Source organism: Esox lucius, chromosome 13 (assembly GCF_011004845.1).
Source record: "Esox lucius isolate fEsoLuc1 chromosome 13, fEsoLuc1.pri, whole genome shotgun sequence".
Classification (NCBI taxonomy): domain Eukaryota; kingdom Metazoa; phylum Chordata; class Actinopteri; order Esociformes; family Esocidae; genus Esox; species Esox lucius.
This window is the reverse complement of record NC_047581.1, coordinates 27,513,048-27,527,583: the sequence shown is the minus strand read 5'-3', so window position 1 is coordinate 27,527,583 and position 14,536 is coordinate 27,513,048. Positions and strand designations below refer to the sequence as shown.

The 14,536-nt window shown below is 42.0% G+C and overlaps 1 protein-coding gene across 3 annotated transcripts in view; it reads left to right on the top strand.

Annotated features, from left to right (window-relative positions):
* pcsk5b (proprotein convertase subtilisin/kexin type 5b) overlaps window positions 1-14,536 on the top strand; it is a 47,016-nt gene that overhangs the window by 4,716 nt on the left and 27,764 nt on the right. For all 3 annotated transcript variants that reach the window (XM_034296375.1, XM_010876831.4, XM_010876830.4), the window contains exons 2-5: window positions 2,336-2,440; window positions 8,058-8,204; window positions 12,038-12,181; window positions 12,631-12,707. In XM_034296375.1, the coding sequence (XP_034152266.1) occupies window positions 2,336-2,440; window positions 8,058-8,204; window positions 12,038-12,181; window positions 12,631-12,707 (473 nt within the window). The remainder of the gene's footprint in view (window positions 1-2,335; window positions 2,441-8,057; window positions 8,205-12,037; window positions 12,182-12,630; window positions 12,708-14,536) is intronic.

The following is a 14,536-nucleotide window of genomic DNA, read 5'->3' as shown; positions in this document are numbered from 1 at the left end:
AGTCCTGGGGACGAAAATGCCTTGTTGATGCTAGAGGTCAGAGGAGAATGGGCCAACTGATTCAAGCTGATAGAAGAGCTACTTTGACTGAAATAACCACTCGTTACAACCGAGGTATGCAGCAAAGCATTTGTGAAGCCACAACACGCACAACCTTGAGGCAGATGGGCTACAACAGCAGAAGATCCCACCGGGTACCACTCATCTCCACTACAAATAGGAAAAAGAGGCTACAATTTGCACGAGCTCACCAAATTTGACAGTTGAAGACTGGAAGAATGTTGCCTGGTCTGATGAGTCTCGATTTCTGTTGAGACATTCAGATGGTAGAGTCAGAATTTGGCGTAAACAGAATGAGAACATGGATCCATCATGCCTTGTTACCACTGTGCAGGCTGGTGGTGGTGGTGTAATGGTGTGGGGGATGTTTTCTTGGCACACTTTAGGCCCCTTAGTGCCTAATTGGGCATCGTTTAAATGCCACGGCCTACCTGAGCATTGTTTCTGACCATGTCCATACCTTTATGACCACCATGTACCCATCCTCTGATGGCTACTTCCAGCAGGATAATGCACCATGTCACAAAGCTCGGATCATTTCAAATTGGTTTCTTGAACATCTCAACCCAATGGAGCATCTTTGGGATGTGGTGGAACGGGAGCTTCGTGCCCTGGATGTGCATCCCAAAAATCTCCATCAACTGCAAGATGCTATCCTATCAATATAGGCCAACATTTCTAAAGAATGCTTTCACCACCTTGTTGAATCTATGCCACGTAGAATTAAGGCAGTTCTGAAGGTGAAAGGGGTTCAAACACAGTATTGGTATGGGGTTCCTAATAATCCTTTAGGTGAGTGTATATCTACCACACTTAAAGGGAACATTCTCCGAATACTTCTATCCATTCATCTATATCTACCACATAAAGGGAACATTCTCAGAATACTTCTATCCATTCATCTATATCTACCACACATAAAGGGAACATTCTCAGAATACTTCTATCCATTCATCTATATCTACCACACATAAAGGGAACATTCTCTGGAAATACATTCCAAAAGTAGACTATGTGCGTGTGTGTATATATATATGGCATTTATATAAATGCCGTTGTTTACTTATGTAATATATTGCCACAGAATGTTCCTTTTATATGTGGTTTTATCAGTTTAGTTCAGTATCAGTTTATCATTCAGTCATAAAGAAATCTGAAGTGCAGGGCACTTCGGATTTTGAGTGGGTTTTATTGGGTGTTTGTGTAAAAGAATGAGTGTGTGTTTGTATATAACTCTAATCCTAATATACTGTTTAGCGTTTTTCCTCTTGGAAGTACTGTCCCTATTTATATAGAAGGTTTCATTCAAGTCTAAAGGTGTGCTGTGAAAGTACTTCATTTGAAATGTATTTACCATTCATTAATATAAAGTATTTAGCTAAATGTTATAAAGTATTTAGCTAAATAAGTATTTAGCTAAATGTTTTAAGATGTTGTTACACATATATAATATCTCTGTCTCTGTATGTTATGAATAAATATACTGTACGCCATCATTTTAAAATGAGTTGAGATCCCATTGTGGTACTTTAATATTCCGGTTGAGTAATGAATGAATTCATGTTAAAAAAAAAAAGTCCAAATATAGATATTTTCTAACAGAGCCAGCTGTAAATTGTCATGACAGTTTTTGTTTCTTTGTAGCACCTACAGATTATACACAATTGAATGGCATAAATATGCCATCGTAAAAATAATTTATCTTTCTACTTTTACAAATGTCAAATTCTTTGTATGTCAAAAGGCCTCTCTCCAAAGACTTCTTTGGATGACATTTTGTGAAATCCCTTGATATTTTTTGGGTCCTGATGTCATGAAGAATCACTTTTTCTTTAACTGAAGAATATCTAAATGACTTTATTTTCATATTCTGTTGCAATAACCATGGCTTGTATGATTAGTTGAAACATTGTGGCTCGTCCTGAAAGGATATACACTTAGCTCTTATAGTCACTGGGAACAGTATCTGACACCTGGCCGCCATGACAGTTTCATTATCTGGTTCTGAATTATTCAAGTTAATCACTCTTCGCCTGCCACACGTCTATTTCTGTCTTTTTGGTTTGAGGTTTGTGGTTCCCTGAAAGAGGTGACTCTTTAATTCCTCGGTCAGAATCGGTGGACGTTTTTTACCCTTGTGATCTTGTGAACCAAATACACATTCTTTTTCTGTCTCCTGTGAGTCTGTAATGTCACATCTAGCGTGGCGCTCTAATTCTGACCGTTGTGCTGATGTATTCACTGGAGACTGATCCCGCCGTGTTGTCCTCCGCAGATTGGTGACCTGAAGGACCACTATCACTTCTTTCACAGCAGGACAATCAAAAGGTCTACGCTCTCCAGTCGTGGTGGCCACAGCTTCATCTCCATGGAGCCCAAGGTAAGCCCGTCCCCACAGAGGCCCAACCGTGCTTTCCCCCCCCCGCCGGGTTATCGACACCCTTTGCATAATTGATGCGTCTCTGGTCCTGGTGCTGCTTACCGTACAACACACACCTTTAGTTCGGCTCACGCACTCTGGAGCACGGCTGTCATTCGGCGTGAGCCTCGGTGTGTTGTATGAAATATTACCCTCTGAGAAGTTGGCCGTGTCTCACTGACTCACAACTTCGCAAATACTCCGCTGGCAAGGGGGCAGTTTTGCTTTGACAGCCATCACACTATATGACTAGGGCTACGTTATCGTACAAGTGTCTGAATAGGAAAGTTTAAAGCCAAAGCAGGGAAATATGTCTGGATTTGTCTCTGGATAGGTTAAGTGCACCTGTGTCTGTCTGCTTGTGTGTGGTAAGAGAAAGGTTGCAGGGGAATAAACAGGAGGCACTGTATGGATATACCAATATTTCTCCCTCTTCTGTTGCCATCCCTCCCTCTCCCTCCGTCCTCCTGCTCCGGTTTCTCGCCTGTGTGGAGGGTTGACGGGGAGGAGATGGGTAAACGATGCCAGCTGGCCCACTAGTCAGTGCTGGGAGTCCCTGTCTGCTCTCTTCACTACTGTTCAGGGATCAGTGTCCTATCATTACCATTCTGATGTCTTCTTTCACTTCTGGTTTGGGGCTGTTCTCTATCATTGGTGCTCTAGAATTAGTCTGTGTAGTTCGTTATAGAACTAATCACGTTCCTATTCTTAGATATTTAATGACAGTTTGTGTGTGTCTGTGTGTGTGTGTGTGTGTGTGTTTGTGAGTCAGATGGGTGTAGCTGGCATGCCTTGTGTGTGTGTGTGTGTGCGCGCAGTTGGACTTCCTGTTTGCATGCAGGTCTACATGGTGGCAGGGCAGTGATAAGGCCTTAATTGTGTGCTGACTGTATGGCTGGCCCACTTGGGTCACGGTCAAAGGTCAAGTCTGGTCCAAGGTCATCCAATTGGAGACGTGTAAATGAAACCATATCACTTTTACCATTCTTTACAGGTCACAGAAGGAAGGATTTCACATGTTTCTTATCTAACCATCTATAATTGTTTGGGGAAAAGTCAAAACTCCATTTAGCTTGCTGTGACTAGTATATTTGACCTGGAGAAAATAAATGTTATGTATACATTTTACCCAAAGTGCATATGGTCCTTTTTGTTGTCGAATGTGTTCTACTTTTGTTTTTAGTATTTTTATATTCCACCCGGTTTAGTATGGTTGTGAAAAATCAGCAGGAGGAAGAACTGGGTCTTGCAGTGTGTTAAGAGTCTCAATTAGTATGACGTTATATTTTGGTGTCAGGCGAGGCAGACGCTTGAAGCGTGAAAGCAGTTGGGATGAAATAATTGAATAACATATACATTCATTTTGCAACACTTGCGCAACGTGTCGGGTCTAGTCAGGGTGTTGGACTTACAAGGCATCCACAGACTGCGATGGGGTGGCCCGGAATTCTGTTTATAGATTTACTGAAGTTTGAAAAAATAAATATTGAAAAAACCCATCATGCAGCTCACAACACCAGGGTCTTTGCGATGCTAGTCTGAAACACAGTTACTTCAGTTTATGGGCGGCGGTGTGTCCACTAGGTTTTTGCACTTTAGGATAAAAATATGCCTCGTTTGTCTCTTCGTATTCCTTTTAACATTTGCTTTCACCCTGTTGTTTTATCTATATTGAACCATCGCTCCTCAACAAAGCAACTCTCTAGAGCAGAGTTCATTTGATTGGTCACTTTCCAAGAATATCCTCGAGAAGGAGGGGGGCCGGCCTCATGTAGGGGCTAGCGAACTAGCAAGTATGCTAGATAGTGTGTGGCATCAACAGCCAACTGTGAATCTATGGAGATCTTTGGTTAAATAACGATGCGGTGTCCCAGAGAATTTGTACAAAGTTACTATTTTCTTATCTTTGGTCCGGCTCTTCACACTCCCCCCAAGGTCCCCCCTTCCACTTTGCTTCCCTTCATGGAAATGAATGGGACTCCATTGTTTCATCGTCCCCCTACTTAAGATGTTAAGATGCTCATAATGCATTACACAAACACGCTGAGGGACATTGGATGACAAGCAGACACGCAGGCAGACTTCACACACACACGCACGCGCGCACACTCACACAATGATGGCTCGGCTGTTTCAGCTTAATGAGGTTATTTAAATGGTGGTTTTGCAACTGACCAGAGTTCAGGTGAAATGAGCCGAGACTTACCTGCAATGGACTTTTGAACATGTTTTATTATGAAGAAGTTAATTTGAAATATACAGTTATACAATTTGATTTATATTATTGTATTTACCTGAGAAAACAGGCACATAGAGAACAAAACAAACGTGAGTAGCTCAACCGGGGATTGAGCAAAGAAGTTAATTACCTGCTACCTACCCCTAGCACCCTGCGCACCCATACCTCCCTCAACCCACCAGGTCAGATGTCCAACACAACACCTAAAAACACCCATACCTCCCTCAACCCACCAGGTCAGATGTCCAACACAACACCTAAAAACACCCATACCTCCCTCGACCCACCAGGTCAGATGTCCAACACAACACCTAAAAACACCCATACCTCCCTCAACCCACCAGGTCAGATGTCCAACACAACACCTAAAAACACCCATACCTCCCTCGACCCACCAGGTCAGATGTCCAACACAACACCTAAAAACACCCACACCTCCCTCAACCCACCAGGTCAGATGTCCAACACAACACCTAAAAACACCCACACCTCCCTCAACCCACCAGGTCAGATGTCCAACACAACACCTTAAAACAGAACTGCTCTGCAAGAGATGCGGAATTCCGGAAACAAACGTCTGCGAGAACATTCTTATCCATCTACAGTTGAAGACCACGAGTTTGTAATAGACTAGTCCTTTAATAGCGCGGGCTTCATACAGAATTCCTGCCATTCATTCTGACTGAAATGCTGCTGTGTGTAATCAATTGGCAGTTTCAGGTCGGAGAGGAAAGATGTAGTTGCATTTGGGACAGGCACCCCCAAATGGTTAGGTGGAGGAGCCCAACGTGGTCTGGATCTCCAAACGGAGTGGTTTGGATCCCCTGTACTCTTGAAGTCATATCATCTTGTCCACAATCTCCATCATCTGCTGTTCGAGCAAATCTCGGGCTGTTTCTGTTTCCGAGTCTGACAATGCTGCTGGGGGGCTTGGAGGCAGGGTGGAGGGGCCTCCTGGCTATGTCAATGGTCCATCTGTGCCTGTCCTCTGCACTCCGGGGGGCTGGTCCGTTTGGCATGTTGCTGTACTGTAGTTGGTTTAGTGTGTCTATTAACACAGTACATCAGCAAAACATAATAAAATAAAAAAAAAAAAACGTTTTTCTTCAGTTTTACATTGTTTGTGTTAAGAAATTTCTCTAGGTCAACATTCCTGCCTTAAGTTTTTCTGTGTTCCTCCCTTTCTTTGCTCATCTGTTCTCTCCTGAAAGATTTGTTTTAGTAGGTAATACTTTACCTGATATTTCCTTCAACAACTTCACCCCTTTTCTCCTTTATTTAACAGAAAGATATGAACTGACTTATTATATTTTACCCCTGGCTTTACTAACAGGGGAAATCAGTATTACTAATTCTACAGCCACAGCGCAGTGTTTTTTGCATACTAGGTCTGCAAAAAGATTCAAGAATTTTGCTCTCTTCTGTTTTCTTGATATTTTCTGTTTATCGGGTCCCATTAACTTTATTTCTAGACATGTGGATTGCCATGATGACACTATTTTAGAAGTTACAACTTGCTCTTAAGTGCTACCTGTGAAGTTCCTTCTGTAGAGAGGCAATACAACATTACGTAGAGACCTATACAATTATTTCAATGCCCCAAACTAGACCATTGATGTTTTGCTGTAGAAGTAATGTGACGAAATGCATATGATGTCACTGGTGCAGTCTTCCTGCCCAACACCCGGAGCTGTGATGATATAGTATGTACCTAAAAAGCTTTTTTTGAACAATGCTTATTACTTTATTTAAAATTGGTAATACTTTTTTCATCTATAAATTATGAAATTCTTGATTTTACACAACTGCCTAGCTTGCGTGGTTTTTTGCCAAACTGAAAATATGTATTGTTTCTTATAGAGAAAGGGTTCACCTATTATGGTGGAGACGATCGGACCGTAATAGTTCCTTTTTTCATCGTTTAATTATTTGCTTTTTCATTCCTTTTTAATTTGTCTTTCCTATTCCTCTAATTTTACCTTTCTTTGTTTTCTGTTTACAGGCTTAGAATGCAATCATTCAGCCTCTCCGATAAGCTATAAATGATTCTTATAGTAAAGAGGGAAAGTCTGTGTTGTCATTGGTTTCAAGTGTTCACCTAACACTTGTTCTAAGTCTGTAAGTGTACATTCTGCCATCAGTCCCCAATGAGCCCAAACAGATCAGAGGAATCCCCTTAAGCCAGCAAACCATTCAGATCATGTCAGCTGAAAAAGCAGCCTCAGCCTGATGGAGAACGAACAGACCCGTTTCAGGGATCCTTTTCAAGAATTCTTCTGCATCATGAAGCGAATGGAAGATTTGTCGCTTGCCATTGGATCCAATGCAAAGCTGTGCCCTGAAGAGAGTTTGGGTTTTTTCTAGCCCAGTTAATTTAATCTGGCTATCACATGATTATAGTGGATTGCACAATCTCTAGACAGTTCCAGGGAGCTCCGGGGATCTTCCAAAATGGGAATGGAGTGGCCACTTTTTGCCCTTCGTCTTGTTTTCAGCATGTGAAAGACATGCTCAACTGAATTCAAATCGGGTGGTTGACTTTGCCAGAAAGACCTTTAATCTTTTCTGCTTTTTGGCCTTGAGAAAATGCTATGGCATTTTATTTGGGATGATTGTCCTTCTGCGTGATGAAGCACTGTCCAATGAGTTTTGTATCTGAGCAGGCAAGATGTTTTTGTTCACTTGAGAATTCACTCTGATGCTGCTGTCAGCAGTCACATCATCAATGAAGACAAGTGAGCCAGCTCCTGTTACAGCCATTCATGCCCAAGCCATAACACATAACACTACCTCCACCATGTTTCATAGATGAGGTTGTGTATGTTGGATCATGGGCAGATTTTTTCATTCTACTCTTTTCTCTTTGCATCTCTCTGGTACATGGTAATTTTGATCTAATCTGTCCATAAGACTTTGTGTTCCTATAAGTAAATTTCAACAAACTTGTCATTCTGCTCATGTGGCCCCTTAATGGTTTTCATCTTAAAGTTCTGCTGGTGTATTTTCCTGAAAAGGTGTTAAGATTATTTTTCACCATTGAAAGTATTCTTTGGTCATTCATTGTACCGGTCTGTCAGGCTGCTCAGCACACCGCCACTTTCTGTCTTCTTTATATACAAGTAGTTGATTTTGGCCGTGTCTGATCAGTTTATTCAATTTATTGGTATGCACACTCATTTTGTCTGTCAGCCACTGTTTTACTTAGTTTGCTTCTCCACAAATAACCCCCAACCCCAATGGTCTATTTTAAACATTCAACCTTGTGTATTCCTCTTCAGTGATTGGATGTTGTTTGATGCTGTTTTTAGTCACTGACCAATGGTTTGGTCTCTGTTATAGGTGGAGTGGATTCAGCAGCAGGTGGTTAAAAGGCGGATCAAGAGGGATTACAAGGCAGCCCCTCCCCCACTCTCCAGCCCCTCCCAGACCAGCCCTGCCCAGTCCATCTTCTTCAATGATGCCAAGTGGACTAGTATGTGGTACATAGTGAGTATGCAGATCAGAAAATACCCTAGCTCTTCAGGTCAAAGGTCACCAGACTTAGCAGTGTTCTGATCTACTTAATGAAGGCCTCCTTGTATGTACTGGTGACTTTCCACATTTGACTTTCCACACATTTATCTGAGATTGACATAGGTTGGAGGGTTTAAATGCATACAGCAGTGTCAATTAACTCCAGACTGCACAATATATACTTTTGTGTTTTCTCTGATCTTTCTCCATATTAAAGGCCCCAAAATGTCCATGCACAGGCGGATCCCAATTTGGGCATTCCCCACGCCCCATTCCCCACGTCTTTGCCTAAATAATTGGGAGCAGGCTATTGCTGTGAATAGTGCTTGTTCAATAAAACAAAGTTGGGATGCTCTGTAAAATGTGAATAAAAAGAGAATGCAATGATGTGCAAATAATTTTAACCCTATATTCAGTAGAAAATAGTACAAAGACAACATTTCAAATGTTGAAATTGAGAGATTTTGTTTCTTGAACAATATATGCCCTCATTGAATTTGATGCCTGCAACATGTTTCAGCAAAGCTGGGACAGAGGCACCAAAAGACTGGGAAGGTTTTTTTTTATGCTAAAAACTAAACCTGGTGGAATATCACACAACTAATGAGGTCAATTGGCCACATGTCAGTAACATTATTGGATATTCAAAGATTCAGAGAGGATGGGTCTGTCAGAAGTGAGAATGGGGAGTTGTTCACCACTGTGAAAGACTGTGCAGGCAAATAGTGCAACAATTTAAGAATAACGTTTCTTAACGTAAAATTGCAAAGAGTTTGGGGATCTCAACATCTGCTGTACATAATATCATTATAAGATTCAGAAAATCCGGAGAAATCTCTGTGTGCAAGGGACAAGGCTGAAAACCAATGTTGGATGTCCGTGATCTTTGGGACCTCAGACGACACTGCATTAAAAGCACTGGAAATCACTGCAAGGGCTCAGGACCACTTCCAAAAACCATTGTCTGTGAACACAGTGCGTCGCTGCATCCACAAATTCAAGTTAAAATTCTACCATGCAAAGAAGAAACCATATATGAATAAAATCCAGAACCGCCGCTGCCTTCTCTGGTCCCCAGCTCATTTAAGATAGATTGCCACGAAGTGGAAAACTGTCCTGTGGTCTAACAAATAAAAATTTGACATCATTTTTGGGAATCATGGATGCCACGTCCTCTGGGCTCAAGAGGAGAGGGACCACCCGGGTTCTTATTAGCGCACAGTTCAAAAGTCAGCATCCGTGATTGTATGGGGGTGCATTAGTGCAGATGGCATGGGTGACTTGCACTTCTGTGAAGACACCATTAATGCTGAATAATACATGCAGGTTTTGGAGTAACATATGTTGCCATCCAGACAATGTCTTTTCCAGAGAAGGCCTTGCTTATTTCAGCAAGACAATGCCAAACCACATTCTGCATGTATTACAACAGCATGGCTCCGTAGTAAAAGAGCCTGGGTGCTAAACTGCCTGCAGTCCAGACCTGTCAACCATTTAAAACATTTGGCGCATTATGAAACGAAAAATACGACAAAGGAGACCCCAAGCTTTTGAGCAGCTGAAATCAAACGAGAATAGGAATTTTACTTTCAAAACTACCACAGTGGTTTCCTCAGCTACCAAACGATTTGCATGGTTTAAATGATTTGCACGTTATTGCATAGTTTTTATTTTATTTACATTTTATGCAGCGTCCCAAATAGTTTTGAAACAAGGTTGTAGTTAGATCAAAGCTCAGTGTTGACAAGACAGCAGTAGATACAATTATTTTCGTAAGTCTTTTTATTATGATATGAATGTGTTATTTATAATACTGGGGGGGGGGGGTTGCATGGAGAACCTGCCCGCCAGTTTCTTGCTGTGTATTTGCCTTAGGTATACATATGACTGTATACATACTACTATATTAACTAAACATTAAATCAATGTTTATGTATGCAGCAATATGTTTTTCTGAGTATTATTTTTGGGCATTGTTCATCTTGGAAAAATATCTTCAAGAATTCAGGGGTCAATAAATTAATCAGAGATGTCATGCCAGAGTTCTCTTTCATAACATCATAAACCTGACATTTTAAAATATATTTAAGAGAACATTTAATTTGTGATGCATCTTGATTTCTGATGCATCTTGATACAAAAATGGGGGTTTTGCACAACTCAGAAATGTAATATTCCAAAAATAACTTTGTAATTTCATGGATAGTTGTTGAAGTACACCTTTTTGCCTCTGGTTACCCGGGTGGGCATGTCTGCATGTGTGTGATTACGCCCATGAGGTGAGCTTGTGGTCAGGACAGCAGACTGCATGTGGTCGGCTGGTGCTGGCAGATGCTGCCAGCACCAGTAAAAACTACTAAAAGTAGAAAAGTAAAAACTACTATCATTTGTGACCGTGAGAGGAGACTAATTAAATAAGGTAAAGAAATTAATGTGAAGAACGTGCTTTTCATGCACTGAAGCGCTGGTGTCTGCAGACACGACCGACTGTTGATTTGACTTTACACTTTAGCATTTAGTTACAGAGGTGTAAATAAGGTTGGCATGTCTTGGGGGGTGGGGTGATCTTTGTGCCTCTATTTCCCCCATCACATCACGTCTACACATCAATAGTGTTTCCTGTACACTGTGTCTGTGCTTTTTAGAAACTCTATGGTCTTTTGATCTTCTGGCTTCTGTTCAACGGTTAACTTGGCAAAGATAACACCAATACTTTGACCTAATGTGCTTCCTCTTGTCTCTCAAGATTTTTGGACTTTGGTTAATAAATAATCAGTCAGAGTAGCTATCAGTTTTACCAATGTTGCTAGAATTTTATTTTAGTAATGCATCTTAAACAACTTTGCAAAATTGTACCGGTAGCTATTTTTTGTGTCCACATTGTTCATGATAGTTAAGACACTTGATTCAAAACAAATAGCAATAACTCATGCTAAAAGTAACAATTGCATTATTTTCTAATGGCTCTGCACCTCTTCCAACTATTTACTTTCTCTTCAACGTTCTGCCAAATTGTCTCTGAAATAGTTGATGTGTGAAATAGATTAAGCGCATAATTTACATACAACCTAGCTGCGAAATAGGATATTGGTTCTTTTAGCCATAGGGAATTTTAGAATTGCTTCAAATAATGTCTGTGTTTTGTTTATGCTCTTATATAAATGTTTGACCGAAAATGTTGTAGTCTACAAATAGAAATGAGGCAGAGAGGTAGGCTAAATCATCATGATCAAATCTTGGATTAAGAAACATGAGTTTAGTAGCCGATACATAAAAGGTAAAGGACAGGGTAGAGGAGTTCTGCATCTGGCAGAGTCATCTGGCACCATAATACAAACTTTTTCCATGACAAGAAGTCTTACAAGAAATGTCAATCATTGACTGATTGGCTTAAACCTTCTCTTTGGGCACGATTATGATCCCAAACACTCTACTTGGAGCCAAAGTCTGTGTTAGATTGGCCACCCCAGAGCTATGACCTCAACATAATTAAAGCTGTGTGGGATCACTAGAACAGAGAAAATTACAAAATGCTGCCAAAGTCAAAAGAGGTGTTATGAAAAATCCTGCAAGACACTTAAAATAGCCAATAGATGCTTGTGATAGATTGCATGAAGTCCTTTTGAAGGAACTATTACTCTGGTAGTTTAGTGCTAACCTGTCAAGTTCTCTGGTAATAAAGTGAAAAACCAACCTTAAAGCTTTCACCAATTCATTTCAGATCAAAAAACCGCAATGTTGGTCATCAGTGGTTTCAAAATTTTCCAGTGGCTTAAGACATAACTTTGTGATTGTGTTTGTTCCAGCACTGTAATGATGACATCCATAACTGCCAGTCGGACATGAACATAGTGGGGGCATGGAAAAGAGGTTACACAGGGAAAGATGTGGTGGTCACCATCCTAGATGACGGAATCGAGAGAAACCACCCCGACCTCGTTCAGAACTATGTGAGTGTGTCTATGTGTGTGTTTGTACTTGTGTTCCTGAGTATGCGGGAGGTAGTCGGTGTATGCGGGAGGTAGTCGGTGTATGCGGGAGGTAGTCGGTGTATGCGGGAGGTAGTCGGTGTATGCGGGAGGTAGTCGGTGTATGCGGGAGGTAGCCGGTGTATGCGGGAGGTAGTCGGTGTATGCGGGAGGTAGCCGGTGTATGCGGGAGGTAGCCGGTGTATGCGGGAGGTAGCCGGTGTATGCGGGAGGTAGCCGGTGTATGCGGGAGGTAGCCGGTGTATGCGGGGTTGGAGTCGGTGTATGCGGGTTGGAGTCGGTGTATGCGGGTTGGAGTCGGTGTATGCGGGTTGGAGTGTGTGGCATTTTCAGTTATTTGTTTAGTTAATCTACTCTGGCCTGTGCCATGGGAAGTCTGTGATGGTAACGTTTTCTCCCACTGTTCCCAGGACAACCTGGCCAGTTATGATGTCAACGGCAACGACATGGACCCCATGCCCCGTTACGATGCCAGTAATGAGAACAAGTAAGCATTGCATTGTGTGTCTGTCTCTACCCATGTGTGCTTGTCTCTGTAAGGTTATGTATGTGTGTGTGTGTTTGTGTGTGCGTATTTCTTTGCATATGCATGTTTGTCTATGTAGTGTAGTGTCATGTGTAATAGTATAGTGTATAGTGTGTGTATAGTGTAGTGTGTGTGTGTGTGTGTGTAGTGTGTGCATAGTGTGTGTGTGAGCCCTGTGTCCTGTGCCAATTTGGCTGTTAGTGTTTTTGGACGCTCTAGTCCAAATGTCTTGGCAAACACTGAGCACTCTGTGGTTGTTTTTCTTAAAGACACAGGAGTTTTACTGGCCCACTGCTTCATAGTGATCAGGCTCTGCACTCTCCCTCTCTGAATGGACCTCGTTGAGAAGTCTGTTACAGTCATCTGCATGTTTTAATGTCCATGCTCGCATATTGCTTCATAGTTCAGGGCTCCCAAACCTGTTGTCCATGGTTAACCAGTGGTCTGCTGGGATACTGCAGGTGATCTGACAATTTTTCTAGATAAAAAAAGAAGCTTCTTAAGTATTGTTCTCCTTTCAAAATCATAACCTTGTGGAGGATTAATGCTATTATCGGGATTTTGAAATTCAACGTAGGGCCACCCTGTTTGACACCGATTTGTTTGTGCAAACCGATATGCGGTTTTCACAATATACAGTGGGGAGAACAAGTATTTGATACACTGACGATTTTGCAGGTTTTCCCACTCACAAAAATCCAGAAAATCTCATTGTATGATTTTTAAGTAATTAATTTGCATTTTATTGCATGACATAAGTATTTGATACATCTCAAAAGCAGAACTTAATATTTGGTACAGAAACATTTGTTTGCAATTACAGAGATCATACATTTCCTGTAGTTCATTACCAGGTTTGCACACACTGCAGCAGGGACTTTGGCCCACTCCTCCATACAGACCTTCTCCAGATCCTTCAGGTTTCGGGGCTGTCGCTGGGCAATACGGAATTTCAGCTCCATCCAAAGAGTTTCTATTGGGCTCAGGTCTGGAGACTGGCTAGGCCACTCCAGGACCTTGAGATGCTTTTTACGGAGCCACTCCTTAGTTTCCCTGGCTGTGTGTTTCGGGTCGTTGTCAAGCTGGAAGACCCAGCCACGACCCATCTTCAATGTTCTTACTGAGGGAAGGAGGTTGTTGGCCAAGATATCGCGATACATGGCACCATCCATCCTCCCCTCAATACGGTGCAGTCGTCCTGTCCCTTTTGCAGAAAAGCATCCCCAAAGAATGATGTTTCCACCTCCATGCTTCACAGTTGGGATGGTGTTCTTGGGTTTGTGCTCATCCTCCTTCTTCCTCCAAATACGGCGAGTGGAGTTTAGACCTTGAGCAGGGGGACCTTGTGTGCGATGCAGGATTTTAATCCATGACGGCGTAGTGTGTTACTAATGGTAGTGTGTTACTTTGAGACTGTGGTCCCAGCTCTCTTCAGGTCATTGACCAGGTCCTGCTGTGTAGTTCTGGGCTGATCCATCACCTTCCTCATGATCATTGATGCCCCACGAGGTGAGATTTTGCGTGGAGCCCCAGACCGAGGGAGATTGACCGTCATCTTGAACTTCTTCCATTTTCTAATAATTGCGCCAACAGTTGTTGCCTTCCCACCAAGCTGCTTGCCTATTGTCCTGTAGCCCATCCCAGCCTTGTGCAGGTCTACAATTATATCCCTGATGTTCTTACACAGCTCTCTGGTCTTTGCCATTGTGGAGAGGTTGGAGTCTGTTTGATTGAGTGTGTGGACAGGTGTCTTTTATACAGGTAATGAGTTCAAACAGGGGCAGTTAATA